The sequence below is a fragment of the Acipenser ruthenus genome, chromosome 3, assembly GCF_902713425.1.
Source record: "Acipenser ruthenus chromosome 3, fAciRut3.2 maternal haplotype, whole genome shotgun sequence".
In the NCBI taxonomy this organism is placed as follows: Eukaryota; Metazoa; Chordata; class Actinopteri; order Acipenseriformes; family Acipenseridae; genus Acipenser; species Acipenser ruthenus.
Window position 1 is genome coordinate 87721135 of NC_081191.1, and position 16607 is coordinate 87737741.

Sequence of the window (16607 nt, forward strand, 5' to 3'; positions counted from 1 at the left end):
CGCTTTAGCGAGTCTATGAGATCTGTGTCAAGGCACCAGTGTAACAGGGCAGAGGCTGGGTGAGAACTGGTGCTCTTACTCACTGCAAGCAAGCTTCTAAACCACTATGCAAGAGAGCCAGGCTTAACCTCATCTCACCGATAGGGGGCTGAGCCCGTAATGGCAGTGTATCACACAACACTGCCTGTTACACTAACAAAAACAGTTTGTAAATGAAACACAATAAAACCTGTTATAAAACTAGTTAATTGCCCAATGAGATAAGATGCCTTTCCCTCACTTACCCTCTCCTAGACAATTATCGAATATCAAATCGATAGCAGTCAAATTGTGTACTTTCTGACAGAAAGGAATGCACTTTAGGTTTAGTTTCTCAGTGGATAAGGTGCAAAGTGTATAATTGTGTTTGTAACAATTATACACCTTGCAAGGCAATTTGTTTTACATGACACAGAAACTTATTCAATTATTTACCCAAAAGAATCGGCCAATCTTAATAAAATGCCCCCCCCCCCCCCCAAGATGGATGAACCTATTGGACTGCATTATTATGCTATTGTCCTTCCTCACTTTACTTCTGTGATTTTATATCTGTGTAACGCTCACTCCCTGTCTACAGGCGAGGTCGTTCGGGTTCGGGTAGCGCAACCGCTGCCACCACCTTTGTTGTCCAGTGAGGTCTGGATATTAGCAATAAAAGAACGGAGGAACCGGGGAGCTCAAAGAATACCAATTTTACACAAGAAATAAAAACCAATGATATTTATTTACTACTCTAATTAAAATCATATTTTATTAAATATCTCAGTAATTACAAACAGTAGCAGCAGTATAAAGTGACATTATGAAATCAAAGCTTTAGTAGAATGGGGAGGTTAAATGTGCACAATAAATGTGAGCACACCTAGAAGGGTTTAACAAATAATAAAAGGAACTCCAAACTAAAGTGCTTAATAATAATCAAACTGCAAAACATCAAATCAAACTCACACACTCAAAAGAACCTCATAAAACTCAATGTGCAATAACAAACCAACAACAAAAATAAACTCTCAATAATAAATCCACACACTTGCAAAACCCTTGTAGGCTGCGCTAACAACCCAGTCAGCAATCAACCCCCCCCCCCCCCCCCCCCCTAGATTTCAATAACATACTACAAGCAGACTGCAATAATACTTTATAACGTAATCCTTCAGTTCTAATGTCCCACCCTATTAAACTCACATAATTATAATTAATATTTAAAATATAATTTACATGCAGTACTATCACATATCACAACCGCTGAAGGAAGAAGGTTTTGTCTTACTAGTTTGGTCGGTAAACCTGCACGTCATCTGCAGTAAGTTGAAACAGCCAATTCAGGTCAAGTTCGCTTTCGATACTACATACACCTTCAAAACCACAAACGTCCAGGTTTAACTTTCCAAAATCCGTGGCGTAGTATACCACAAAAAAAACCCTCTCGAACCCCTTTCTCTCTTTACTTCTTTTTTTATTTTTCTTTATTTCTCGAGCGGCGCTTAACTCAGCGCTCCCGTTTCGCATCGCAAAAAAAGGGCAGCAGTGTGGAGTAGTGGTTAGGGCTCTGGACTCTTGACCGGGGGGTTGTGGGTTCAATCCCCAGTAGGGGACACTGCTGTTGTACCCTTGAGCAATGTACTTTACCTAGATTGCTCCAGTTAAAAACCCAACTGTATAAATGGGTAATTGTATGTAAAAATAATGTATAATGTAATATCTTGTAACAACTGTAAGTTGCCCTGGATAAGGGCGTCTGCTAAGAAATAAATAAATAAACTAATAAAAAAAACTATACCTTTATTTCCCCTCCTAACAAGTAACTAATTTACTTGATTAATTAAAATTATCAAGACAATACAAAACAGGTGACAGACATTACACCTGTGATATGCTGAAGCTTTGTTAGCTTTTCAACAAGTGTTTACTCCCCACCCTGAAATACAGTGCCTATATAAAGTGGCAATCTCAAGTCAGCTGTAGTTACTTGGAAGGGTTAGAACTGGATGTGGTTTTGCACGTCTCCATTAAAGGTACTGTACTCTTTATAGAATTGCCAGCAGACATTATAAGCCAGAATTAAGTAAGTATGCCATAAGTGTTATGTGTTCTGTATGATTCCCTGTTGATGTTTCTGGTGATTGAAGATTGTTATTTGCCAGGCTCACTGACTATCTGATGTCGGCTTTGGGAACCACGTCAGTTCTGTATTGGCTTCCATGCATTTTTTGCAGGAATAGTTGCATGCATATTTAACTGGTCATGACAAATCCCTGGCTAAATTAACATTGAGGGTTTGTTGAAAGCCATTATGATGTTCAGATTAGACAAAAAAACATGTATGCATTCATAAATGCAAACCCATATTTTGCTATAGCATGATTAATGGATATTTTGTGATTGCATGTTGACCAGCATGCCCTCTCTTCCTCTAGGATGAAGATGATTTACCTGTTCTGGTTGGTGGGTCTTTGCCTTGTGCGTGGCTGCCAGCGATTTCCTAATGGTAACATGTTTTTATTTGTTTGCCTTGTTCTTAATTTGGCTTGGTAATTTCTGTGTCAACATTTTTCCTTTAGCATTTGTATTTGTCAGTATGTTTCATCACAGCCCTGACCCCCCTCCATTCTGCTTACAGAGGTCAATGTAGCTCTGCAGGGGACTGCAGACCAGTCATCTCTGGGTCATGATGTTGGATTAGCTTCACATGCCATTGATGGGAACCATGACAGTATCTACAGTAAAGAGAGCTGCACCCACACCAACACTGACTCCCCCTCCTGGTGGAGAGTGGACCTCAAGGACACCTATGAGATCTCCACTGTGATCATCACCAATAGGAAAGACTGCTGCCACGAGCGCCTTCAAGGGGCCGAAATATATATTGGAGACTCGCCTGATGCCTCCAAAAATGCCAGGTAGGTGTTTGAATTCATCAGTCAAGAAATTGTGTTTTCCCTCAATCATTAAAACAGAACAAATTAAATATGCCCCAATCCTCATGTCACTTTACTTGTTACTTTCATTCCAATGCTGGGAGGGTGTGGAAGGGTGTGGAAGGGTGTGAGTATTCACTTACATGGGAGACAGAAGGGTCTACTTGAAACACCTCACAGGTGCCCAGTTTTATTTATTACTTAAAAAAAAAAAAAAAATTATTTGCAAGTTCTTGTTTAGCCCACAGAGGGTGCTGTTGTCCATGGCCTGAATACCAGCGATGGTAGACAGGACCACGGAAATACCCATAGGTAAACAGTTCCACTGATGCACTTGCAGGTGCTCTCAAATAATAATAACGAAAGGCGAAATCAAAAAGAGAAAATAAAACACAGTAATCAAAAACTAAGAAAAGGTGCTGCACTCGGCAGCCTTACCCCGACCGTCGGTACCCGCACGGGCCGGGTCCCCGTCCTACATTTCACGGCTCCCTCAGTCTGCTTTTTATGCAATTATGGGGTCTGCCCATGGTTTTCCGCTTCCAATATTTTTATTTTCTCCTCTTTGGGTTTCTTTTCCAGCTGTTCTCGGTACTGGAGCAGAGCTCCCGCTGGCTCATTGTTTTGTCTTATAGGGGCAGAGCTGAGGGAACAACAGAACATTATTTTATAGGGCAAGCAATCCCCCCAAGGCCCGCCTCTCAGCCACTCAGAGAGAGGGAAAGCGCACACACCCTCTCTCCCACCTCTCTGTGTCACTGCCATGACTGACCGGCGGATATTGCAAGGCTGCTGCCCTCTTCCTGCAGCACTATGAACACACCAGAAGTCAGCACAGATCTCCCCCTGTTACAGAGGGTTACACTTAATTGCCAATGTTGTTCTTCCTTTTATCTACATTTTAATGAATAAATGACAAATGGTCATAGCAAAAGTTTAATGTGCTGAGAAAGCTGCTATTATAACAGAAATTAACATGTATTCCTTAAAGCTGTAGCGCCCCCTTGGGTCAGAGGTTTACTAATACAATATGGCAGGTAATGAAAATAGTCAGAACCTGCCATAAATTTACGCCAATAAAACATTAATGTTAGTTGAATTTACCGAACTTCTCTTGACAACAGCACCCAGGTTCTTTAATACATATGGGACAAAAGATCTCATCCAAAAAATATATTATTTAAAAGTAAAAAGAAAAATAGCAGTATGTGTAAACATGCAAATATAGTTAACCTTCTACAAGGATAATGTTGGGGGAAATGTTAATGTTCTGAAGTGTATATATTTACATTGAGGGCTTGGCGTCAAGTGCTCTGAATACCTGTAACCAATATGATATTGTGGCAAAGTGGCTGATTGTGTACAGGTGCAGGAGTGATGCAGTGCGCAATGAACAAACAGAGAAGTGTAATCCAGTTGGAAACAGCTTTTATTGGTTAATCCTGGTCTGGTGACCAAACAATAACTCCAGGCAATACACAACAATGTGTAATGCACTGGAAGTAAATAAATGGGTTACAGTCCCAAATAATAAACACACATCTTTCCCACAATGTTCAAAACACGGTCATCAGTCCTGGGCGCGTGCTGTAGTGCTCTTGGTGGGTGATACAAGTTTATTCATGACAAAAGTGAAGTGCTGTTGCGGGTTTTGTGCTGGCCCTTGGCGACAGCTCCGGAACGTGACAGCCGTCTAATAATTACAAACAATTATAGACAAACAAAACAAAACAAACACTCACAGTACTTTTACCAATGGGTCTCTCACAGGTCCTTACAGTTTAACAATTCAAACCAAACGAAGGAACAGATAACATTGCTTCGACCCCTATTTATACATTTATACCGTCTCTCATGACCCCTTGGTAAACGATTGCAGCTGCTTTTTATGATCTGCAGCTGCTAAATCATTTCCCCTCCGGGTCAATGAGTTAGTGTACTGAAGCTCCGTCTCTTTTCTACATGACCGGCTTCCTTTTACCCCTCGGAACGAAGTGTCAGGCCACGCAGTCCAGAGTACTCTGTTCCTGTTACTTAGTGCCCTCACATGTCGAGAGGGAGATTTACCACCAAGAATCATTGTCTTTCTGTCACAGATATACAATATAACTTTGTGCCCCACACTAAAGGGATGTCTGAGATTCAGCTTCCCAAAAAAGAGCAGCATTGCATTGGAGTAAATGCTTTATATCTATTCTATTGGGAATCTCTCACAGATGTGGAACTATCACTTCAACCTCTCCAGGATCAGTCCATACCATCTGCTGCAGTGGGCTGAAAGGCCGTTATGTGAATGTTGTTCTCAGTGGAAAAAGCCAGTATCTGACCCTGTGTGAGGTGGAGGTCTTTGGAGTGCTAAACCAAGATCCTGCACCCGAGTGCAAACGCAAGCCTAACGGTATCTGAGTCTACTTTCTAATACACAAAGCACAAAGATTGGAAGGCATTGGATATTCTTAGGAGTGCCAAACCATCATTTAAATATCCAAACATGTGTCTGGCAAAAATGACACAATGATTACACCTTTAGCACAGTATAACTGCATGTGTGAAGGTATATTTACATGCTTTGAGTTTGATTTGTGCTGTTGCTGTGTAATACATGAATGTCTATCTGTGCTCTGGTTTGCTGGCTTGAGTATTGTGCATATACTGTATATATAAAGAGCACTTCATCAATCAGCTCAAGGAGGTTTGGTTGCAGGGCTGAGGACCTAGATGCCTTGCATCACAGGCTTGACCCCCTTCCATTCTGCTTACAGAGGTCAATGTAGCTCTGCAGGGGACTGCAGACCAGTCATCTCTGGGTCATGATGTTGGATTAGCTTCACATGCCATTGATGGGAACCATGACAGTATCTACAGTAAAGAGAGCTGCACCTACACCAACACTGACTCCCCCTCCTGGTGGAGAGTGGACCTCAAGGACACCTATGAGATCTCCACTGTGATCATCACCAATAGGAAAGACTGCTGCCACGAACGCCTTCAAGGGGCCGAAATACGTATTGGAGACTCGCCTGATGTTTCCAAAAATGCCAGGTAGGTGTTTGAATTGCTCATTGGGTGGACTTGGTTTCTCAATACTGTCAACCAGTATTTGAGGTTATTCATTCAGATAATGAAAAAGACATTTGTTTCAGATTTTTTTAGCATTCTCTTCAAATCAAGCATTGCTTCTGTATGCGTGTGTGGAAGGGTGGTGGGTAATTCACTGACACAAGGGAGACAAAGGTGAACTTGAAACACTGCACATGTGCCCAGTTTTATTAATAGCGGGTAGTTCCATTTTTCAGCCCGCAGAGGGCGCTGTTGACTGTGGTCTGCCTACCAACTATGGTAGACAGAACCACAGTAATACCAGAGGTGGTACAGTTTACAGGTGTAGGCACACTCACAGGTGCTCAACAAAAATAAACAAAAGGCGAAATAAAAAAGGAAAATAAAACACAGTAATCAAAACTACAAATAAAAGGTGTGGGCTAAAAGGAAAGCCCACACACCCTCTCTCCCACCTCTCCGTGTCAATGCCATGACCAACAGACGGATATTGAACGGCTGCTGCCCTCTTCCTGCAGCACTTTGAATACAACAAGAGTCAGCACTGGTCTCCCCCTGCTACAGCGTGGTTTGGAAAAAATTAAGTAAAAGCACAAAACAATTGCTTGAGATGAATCCCATTTCACTTTCTCTAAATGTAAAGCAAATAAAATGTAGCCCTGATGTTAAACTTCTGGAAGCAGTCTTGGGTGCCGTTTGTGTTAGTAATAAGAAACCACGAAAATGCTGTTTCCAGTAGATTTTCCACTTGATCTCGTCACTCTATTTTTATTAACCAATAATTCTTAGCTTACTGTGCTATTGTTTGCTCCACAAATCAGTTTCTCCTCTTGCAATCTCCATAGGAAACATGGTCATTTCTCCATCTTCAACTATCAAAAATCTGGGAGTCAATTTTGATAGAGACCTCAGTTTTAACAAGCATATTAACAATACTGTAAAAATGTCTTATTACCATCTTAGAACTGTAGCAAGACTTCAGCCAATGCTGTCACAAAGAGATGTCGAAATGCTCGTCCATACATTCATGTTAAGAGTAGACTACTGCAATTCTCTCTTTTCCGGTGTTAGTGATTGCACCTTGAAAAAACTTCAACTCCAAAATTCTGCAGAGAGAGTTATTATTATTTGTTTATTTAGCAGACACCTTTATCCAAGGCGACTTACAGAGACTAGGGTGTGTGAACTATGCATCAGCTGCAGAGTCACTTACAACTACGTCTCACCCAAAAGACATAGCACAAGGAGGTTAAGTGACTTGCTCAGGGTCACACAATGAGTCAGTGGCGGAGGTGGGATTTGAACCGGGGACCTCCTCATTACAAGCCCTTTTCTTTAACCATTGGACCACACATTTTGTCTTACAAGGACAAAATCAACTGAGCACATCACCCCTGTCCTGAAGTCTCTACACTGGCTCCCTGTGAAGTTCTGCATTGACTATAAAATTATTCTACTGATGTATAAATCATTGTATGATCTGACCCCAACCTATCTGTCCGACCTAATTGCCCCTCATGCTCCAAAGCTCACTTTGCGATCATCTAGCACAGTAATGCTACAGGTCCCTAGAGCTAATCTCAAAACATTCAGCTCGAGAGCTTTCTGCTGCTATGCCCCAAAAGCCTGGAATGCCCTCCGAGACGAAATCCGACATGCAGACTCAACTCTTTCTTTTGGTCGGCTACTGAAAACCCATCTGTTCAGAGCTACCTTTAACTGTTAGAACTGTCCCCAGATAGAGTTTTTCGGTGGGTAATTTCAAATTGAAATGTCAAACCCTCACAGAGCTTCAAAAAAGACGCTATTTGTTTTTAATTTTATTAAAATGTAATAATTCTGTATTACAGTTAATCTGCACCTATCTTTCAATGATACAGCATTTAACTTGAAAATATCGGGCACAGGTGGCTGTAGTGGATTCCGTTTTCAGTTTCAGGCTTCCTTTTGTGGTCACAGTTAGTAATAGTTGGATTTTTTTTTTTAATAGGTGCCTTTTTTTTTTTTTAAAGTGAATCTTGATGTAAATGATAACACTGGTTGCCTGGAGCACAGCACGCGAGTGATTCATTAATTTTGGAATCCTGTTTTTACTTAGAAAACGATCAATTACATTTACTGTAGTGAGGCACTTTACTTTCATACAATCGTGTAAAGTTTCCATATTGATGCCAATTAATTATAAATGAGTTCCGATGACACTTTAAGCAGCTGTGTTTAATTACAAGATTTGGTTACATAAGATGCCCTGGTTTTGTTTTCTAGCTTCATGTACAGCGCTTCAAGGCCTCAAGCTTGTGTTTGTGTGTGCCCTGCTTGTGCCATGTGTAACCTCACTGCCCTTTTGTTTCTCTGTCCTGCAGATGTGGTGTCGTCACTGATACCACCCCAGGGTCTGTGCACACATTTTGCTGTGATGGGCTGGTGGGGCGCTATGTGACCATAATGATCCCTGGTAGAAAGGAAAGCCTGACCTTGTGTGAAGTGGAAGTCTATGGGGTTAAAACAGATTGCGGGGAACCCCCAGTTTAACCATTTTATCCTGTTGGTTACCATTGCTAGATGAAAGGTTGGTTGTGTTTTTATTTCATTTTTGGGGTTATATTATATGGAGTATATGCTAGATATAGGGGTTTCTTAACCAGGTATTTAGGCTGGCTCTGTACTGGAAGTTGACCAAGACTCCAGGTTAACTTCTATTTTTCATGTGGCCACATCCGCTTTAAACCTGTCTATAGTACTTAAAGTACTTATTCTTTCTCATTACAACAAACATGTTTTTTCTTTGTTTCAGACTCTCCAGGAATGCAGTCACATGGGATATTACACATGGGATTCACAGCTTCTTTGCGCTTCAGAAGGAGGCAGGATACTTTCAATGATTATGTTACTGTGGTACCGCATCTAATCATTTATACTGTACCTAAATATTTAATATTTCACAACCCAGTCTTACCCTTTTCACTATTTTTTGGCATCTTTTTAAATGTGTTTAAATTCTGTTGGGGAAATAAAGCTATTGTTAATGACAAAAAACGTGTTGTAGCTGTTTCTTCAAAGTACATTTTTTCTGAATTTATCATCATGAATTTATATATATATATATATATATATATATATATATATATATATATATATATATATATATATGCTACACTATACAATACAACAGGGGCAGACAGACCCAGTCCAGGTCTTTGTCCCAGTCATGCCCATTTCCAGACAATCCCAGGGCTTAAAGAAACTAGATTTAGTATTATTTTTATTTGTTGTTTAGCAGTGAAATTCCTCCAATAAACAGCAGGTGGCACATTATATTACAAGCACTGTCCCTGAAGGGTCACAGGATGGCAATAAACTTCTCATGGGTATGGAATGAAAAGAAAATAACTAAATCATTATCTTATAAACAATTTTTTTTTAATGCTTATATGTCAGTCTGATTTTTGTATTTTTATATCATAAGTACCGGTATATAAAAACATCATACAGTATCATATTCTAAATGTATAAGCATCTAATTATATTGTACAGTGTACTGTTCAAATTAATAGTTAGCTGACCTAATTAGAGAGGTCATTTAATATTGTCTTGATGCGTAAAGGACAGCTGATGTTGACCTCAATACTGAATGCAGGAGTGGCCTTTATAATGACGGTGGCTTTATATTGTCATCAATTAAAGACAAAATTGGGATGACAAAAACATGGTTTTAAAGCGAGGCTTTGCTATTAAGATATATACTTTAAAAAGTACTAAATAATGGCAATTAAATTATTTGTGGGGTAACAACAATAATTGCTGTGGTACAGCTTTTGATGCGTTGCTAATTTTCGGAAATATAAGTACCAGTCCCATCATTCACACTGAAAAATTTCTTTCTGTATTTTTTGAAGCCTTAGTTAACATTCCTTTAAGCCATTTAAAGAAAGAAATTGAAAAAAAAATGTATATACACAATATTAAAACAGGATATGAAGTAAGTGTCGCTAAGCAGCTTGTTGTGAACTTCTCAGTCCATTTCTTGTGAGTTCTGTAAAGCTGGAGAGTATAAAGAAACAGGAAGTCATGGCTTGTGATATTGAGAGCAGACTGTATGCTACACCCCCGGCAGGACCAGACACAGATACAGCCACTTGGTTGCTTGTCTTGGAATGGAGATCTTTATCCTGCTCTTGCCTTCACTCCCAGGCACAAGTCTGTTAGATATACTAAACGTATTCAGGCTTAAGGGCTTCTATGCAGTTTAGCAAATTGAATGATGCAATCCATGCATATTTTAAAACAGTATTCTGGTACTGTAGACAGCTTTAAAACTACTTTTAGAAGTTTCCCTTATGGAAAAAAACATATTTTTAATATATGGCAGAAAAGTGTGATCCTTATATTTTTCATATAGAGAAATTTGCCCCTTTTTTATATTTTTAAAATATATAGGATATATTTAACATATATTTTAGTCTTTAATCCATATATTTATTTTATATGTTGAAAATATATGGTGCACCATATATTTTCATTAGTCTGTAAAATAAATATATTTAAAAATATATTTTAAATATATTTTAAATATATAAACAGGGGCCAATTTCTATATATGAAAAATATAAGGATCATGCTTATATTTAAAAATATATGCTTGTTCCATAAGGGTTAAGTCATTCAATAATAATACAAAAAATTGATTTGCATTTATTCACAATGTTTAGAACAAACACTGTACTGGAATGCTGTTCTGTAGTTGTTAAACCAGATTATAATGTGAAGTGTAGTGATGATTACATGTTTTTTTTTCCATTTAATTATTTAAAGGGAGAACCACAAAATCACATCAGTTGAAGCCCATTTTATCCCAAAACCACATTGTAGATTTGACACTTTATAAAGTCCTAATACCTAAAACAATTACCAAATATCTGTTTATTCCAGCGCTATAAAACATTAGATGGTGGTGGAAGTACTAAGATAAATGAACACAATTCTATGACAAACTTGAAGACATTGAGAAAGGATTTGCCATATAATTGTGTACATTTCTTAGTAGCACTACATAAAGATGCCATTTCAATGTAACTTCCTGAGAGCTGTGTTGTACATTAAATAGCTGGGCATTGCAATTTAGGTCAGACTTTTATAGTCTATTAGCTGTTACCAACCAGCTTACTAACATATTAAACAATGTTATTAAATCTGATCTGATCTTTACAAAACATTCATACAGTAACATCTTCAAAAGTTACTTCAAACAAAGTTAACCCAATACAAATGACTAAAATTAACAACATGTTTTTATATGTTAGTAAGCTAGCTGTTAACCGCTAGAAAAGCTAAAAAAAAAAAAAAAAACAACAACAACAACAAAAAAACATCCCTTCAAATAAGTGTAACTCAATATAGGAACTCTTGTTGTTGACTCAAATGGAATGTGACCCCAGGACAGGAAAAAAGAACCGCTGCAGTTATGTCTTACTGAGATTCTCTGTATTTTGTACACTAGCAAGATAGTTCTGCTCCCTTTCTTTGGAACTCTATTCCAAATGATATCAGGAATGCTGGAACACTTGCCATTCTTAAATCAATTTTAAAAACAAACATATCTGTTTTTAGTCTGACGTCAGAAAGACATGTAGCCGGCTGGGCAGCAGGATCAGTCAGTGTCCAGTGTCACTACAATCTAAAATACAGAGGCAACGCAAAATACTGGTGTAGAGGCTGGGAGTGGACCAACACTTCACAAAATGACAAAGTTTCAATCAGTGACAATAAAACCCTATGACTGTGAGGAGACTGGAGAAGGGGGACACAGACACGTATTGGTGTGCTATAGATTTATATCGTCTAGTCAATGAGGCCTTTTTCATTTACTTAAGCATATTTGATGGTAAGTGAAACAACTAGAAAAGTGGTTGCATCCCTTGTAAAAGTTCACCACGGTAAAAGCATAGCAAAGTGTAATAAAGCATATATAAAGCATAGGGAAACATTGTAATGCACAAAGAGGTATGGTAAATTGTAACAGGCAGTGTTGTTTGACAGATTATGTCCCTCCGTCAGTGAGATGAGGTTAAAAACTATAACTAAAAGTGCAGACGAGCCCAGATCTTTTGCATAGTGGTTAACACTTGCTTGCTGGTTCATGCCCAGCCCCGACCCTGTTACAAAAGCATGTTACAAAATGGCAAACTATAGTAAAAGCTGCATTTGTTTTAATTATTATTATTTACAGTGGTAAACTTCTATCAGGGAGTGGGTAGTAATAATTATAAAAATAACCCACATTAAATTTCAATTTAAACTTCAATTTACTTCTGCAGTGAATGTGCAGTATTGATAATGTACTGCAGAGGTGTATGGCCCAGAAAAAAAAAAAAACTCTAGAATGTGTAACAGGGCGGTCAATGGGTCAAGCAAGCAAAAGCAAGAGTCACGCGAATAAGCTGTATATTTCCAGTCCACGGCACTCTGTTGCCTTTACACAGCGCCCTCACAGGTCGGGAGAGAATTTTATCACCAAGAATCATTCTGTCTCTGTTACACTCCTGTGTGCAGCTCTGCTGTCTGCGCTGGCTCCTGTGTGCATTTCTGCTGTCTGCGCTGGCTCCTGTGTGCATTTCTGCTGCCTGCGCTGGCTCCTGTGTGCAGCTCTGCTGCCTGCGCTGGCTCCTGTGTGCTGCTCTGCTGTCTGCGCTGGCTCCTGTGTGCAGCTCTGCTGCCTGCGCTGGCTCCTGTGTGCAGCTCTGCTGCTTGCGCTGGCTCCTGTGTGCAGCTCTGCTGCCTGCGCTGGCTCCTGTGTGCAGCTCTGCTGCCTGCGCTGGCTCCTGTGTGCAGCTCTGCTGCCTGCACTGGCTCCTGTGTGCAGCTCTGCAGTCTGCGCTGGCTCCTGTGTGCAGCTCTGCTGCCTGCGCTGGCTCCTGTGTGCAGCTCTGCTGCCTGCGCTGGCTCCTGTGTGCAGCTCTGCAGTCTGCGCTGGCTCCTGTGTGCAGCTGTGCTGTCTCTGCTGGCTCCTGTGTGCAGCTCTGCTGCCTGCGCTGGCTCCTGTGTGCAGCTCTGCAGTCTGCGCTGGCTCCTGTGTGCAGCTCTGCTGTCTGCGCTGGCTCCTGTGTGCAGCTGTGCTGTCTGCGCTGGCTCCTGTGTGCAGCTCTGCTGCCTGCGCTGGCTCCTGTGTGCAGCTGTGCTGTATGCGCTGGCTCCTGTGTGCAGCTCTTCCAAATATAAATATGATAACACTATATATAAGTATAAACCACAACAGACCATGCGGTTCCCATGATATATACCACGCCTTTAACCACCCCAAAAGTGGTATATATCATCGGAACCACACGGCCCGAAATGGTTTCTACCGCTAAACACGCCTACCTGTCATTTCTGGGAAGAAACATAATTAAAATACATTTAAATTAACACAAAACCAGAAACCTTTACTGTGTATACATCCGCAGTGTAATATAGTCCCAAATTTAATTTAATTCATTGTTCGCTTATTAAAAATAAATTGCACACGTTAGTTTTTTGTGAATTTCTGCATCGAAAGTGCCTCACTAGGAAACTGGAGGACTGAATACAAACTGCGATGATGGGCGGAGTTTCAAATGACACTAAGGAAGTAAGGAGAGCAGCTGCGGTGGAGACGGAAGCCGGATTGTGAAGTGAGTTTGTGAACTCGTTATATGCGAGGCACACATTCTAGTACGTTTCCATACTTTTGGATCTCAAAATATGTTTTTGTTAGTTGCCGGACACCCTCACGTCCAAGTCGTGCCAGATTAAGTTGACGATCCAACCAGACTTTACGCACCAATCCGACCGCGGTGTCAGGGGACAGTACCTCAGTTTCCCGCAGACTCTTAAAATCCAGACCGGTAATTCGGCGGGTGGTGCCTGACCTTGTCGTTATAGTAAAGGAGACGCTAACCACACAGGCTTGCTCAGAGTCTTTCCCCTTCAAAACACGACTCCACAACCAGAAATTGAAAGAAACGCGTTTGCACGCACTTCAATTTTTTTACAAATCAAAACAAACAAAAATCCTAACTCTGTTTTTGGAGCGCTGACAACACACGTCAGGAACTTAATTCTAGTAAGCCGGACAGCTAAGACCTTTCTTTTATTATTATTATTATTATTATTATTATTATTTTTTTTTTTAAACGGTTGAGCACCTCTTCAATCGGGCTCCATCACACAGCATCCCTGTGCAGACTGACTGCACCTTTTTTTTTTTTTTTTTTTTTTTTTAATGCAGGGAGGATTTTAACCCCCCCCCCCCCAAAGTGTGCAACACTGATTGGCCATTCCAAGGCCACCTCCCCCCCTAAAACACAACCACCCACCCTCAAGTCCAGAGATTCCCATCTTCTCCCGATCCTTCGGGTGGGCTTGAGGATGGGTTGATTCCTCCGTCGCTTCAGGATAGAGACTGCGACCTGGCGATGAGGGATCCAGACAGGGTGACTGGGGCGAGAGGTGTGCAGGCCGGTGAGCTGTCGGGAGCAGCAGCAGGCAGAGGCTTGAGGCTTGATCACAGTGCAGCGATGTCTGAGCAACCAGGGGGAGTACAGCAACAGGCAAGGGGAGCCCAAGTGACGTCTGGCGATCGCACCACGACGTCTGGTGATTCAGGGTGAGTGGAGCAGGGGACCAGTTGAGAGACTGCCTGGTGGTGCTCCGGAATGATCTTCAGGCCCAACAGCTGGAGGTCCGGGCACTCTGACCACATGTCCAGGAGCACAGGTTCCTGGACCACACTGTTTTGTGGCGGACTAGCTCTCAGGGGTGGAGGTTGAGGCTATGGTGGCAGTACAGATCTCACCTCCTCCCCCTTGTCTGAAGCCTGTGGTTCCGGAGATGGTAACGGCTCCACTTTCTCTGGTTCTGGGAAGGACTCCTCCTCCCACTCTGAATACAGCACCAGCTCTTCTGGTGCAGGAGACTGCGGGGCTTCTCTCGCCGACTCCTCCCACTTCTGGAGAAGCAGCTCCAGCTCGTTCGGCTCACGCTCCGGTAACCCACTTTCCAATCTCCATTTCTTATTTTTCTCAATTTGAGCAGCGGTGTTCCTATTTATTTGATCAATTAAATCTTTAAAATCCATTTTTTTAATCGTGTGTCGAGTCAGCATATGTAAAGGAGACGATCACTACACAGGCTTGCTCAGGCTCTTTTCCCTTCAAAACACGACTCCACAACCAGAAATTGAAAGAAACACGTTCACACGCACTTTAATTTTTTTACAAATCAAAGCAAACAAAAATCCTAACTCCGTTTTTGAAGCACTGACTACACACGTCAGGAACTTAATTCTAGTAAGCCGGACAGCTAAGCTGTTTGCCGGCTGGAAAACACACAGTTTTACACACCAACAAGGAACACCCAGTTACCTCTTTTTTTTTTTTTTTTTTTTTTTTTTTTTTTAACAGTTGAGCACCTCTTCAATCGGGCTCCTTCACACAGCAGCCCTGTGCAGACTGACTGCACCTTTTAAATACCCTGCACCTGGTTCTAATTTCCAATTACTAGCAGGTGCAGGGGATAATTAACAATAAAACAATTAACAAATATAATTAAACTATAAGACAAAACAATTAAACTAAACCAACATGCATTTGCACATGTTTTTTTTTAATACAGGGAGGATTTTAACCCCCTCCCTGCTGTGTTACAATATATATATATATATATATATATATATATATATATATATATATATATATATATATATATATATATATATATATACTGTGCATCCATTACCAGTAATTACCATTGGAATAAGATATTATTAACAGTTATTATGGTGTTACACATAGTCACTTCATTCATTAAATATTATATAGTGTAATGTCTGGTCTAAAGACATTTCCCATGTTCAAATAATTCCATGTTGACATAAAGGGTCAAGCCATATAAAGATGTGATATCGACAACAGGGGCCATGTTATATACATAACAGGTTCAACCTGGAAAGATGTAATGTAAAGACACAATTAGGACAAACTTGTCCCCCCATTTTATTAGTAGGAAATATAACAACATGAATAAAAAAGTGGGGGCCAAATTTGCCCCAGTTTTCCCCTTTTCCGTCATTACATTTTTAGCGCGCTGACCCTGTTTCATGTACAAGTGATGGGAATGAGAAACACATCCGAGGTGGTGTCCAGTCCTTCACAGAGGCTAGCAGGGCAAAGTCAAGGTAACTCATCAAATTCCCCTGGGTGGAAAAGTCTTCTGTTTTTTGTTTATTACGTTGAGTACTGTAAACACATTGAGCAAGGTAACCGTAACAGCTTATTCCTAGGCCCCAGAAGTAACTGTCATTAGTTTTTCACAGTTCCTTATTTATGTATTTTATTTACAATAAACATAAATACTGGTACTGTAAGTACTGTAAAAGTTTACCATTCCCTGTATAAACCATGGCTAGAACATTTAGATTCAGCGTAACAGTGAACAAAATAAATGTTCTTAGTAGACACACATTGTTACAAAGGGACAGATTCTCTAAGTGATTCACTTCAATTGTGCCAATGTTGATTTGGATTAAAGAGCTTTGTGTATCTAGACCATAATGTCTTGCCCCATGGCTGG

The 16607-nt window shown here is 40.5% G+C and overlaps 1 protein-coding gene across 2 annotated transcripts; it reads left to right on the forward strand.

Annotated features, from left to right (window-relative positions):
• The first annotated feature begins 2006 nt into the window (after positions 1 to 2006).
• On the forward strand, positions 2007 to 8962 carry LOC117394563 (fucolectin-4-like). 2 transcript variants are annotated; one of them, XM_059021120.1, is made up of 7 exons: positions 2007 to 2057; positions 2460 to 2530; positions 2663 to 2942; positions 5177 to 5358; positions 5723 to 6002; positions 8384 to 8589; positions 8815 to 8874. In XM_059021120.1, exons 2-6 carry the CDS (start codon positions 2461 to 2463, stop codon positions 8550 to 8552), a joined length of 981 nt encoding a protein of 326 aa, XP_058877103.1. In that variant the 5' UTR covers positions 2007 to 2057; position 2460; the 3' UTR covers positions 8553 to 8589; positions 8815 to 8874. The 2 variants fall into 2 exon arrangements, with proteins under 2 accessions (XP_058877103.1, XP_058877104.1); XM_059021121.1 differs by lacking the exon at positions 8384 to 8589 and having other exon boundaries at positions 8815 to 8962.
• The last annotated feature ends 7645 nt before the right edge of the window (positions 8963 to 16607 follow it).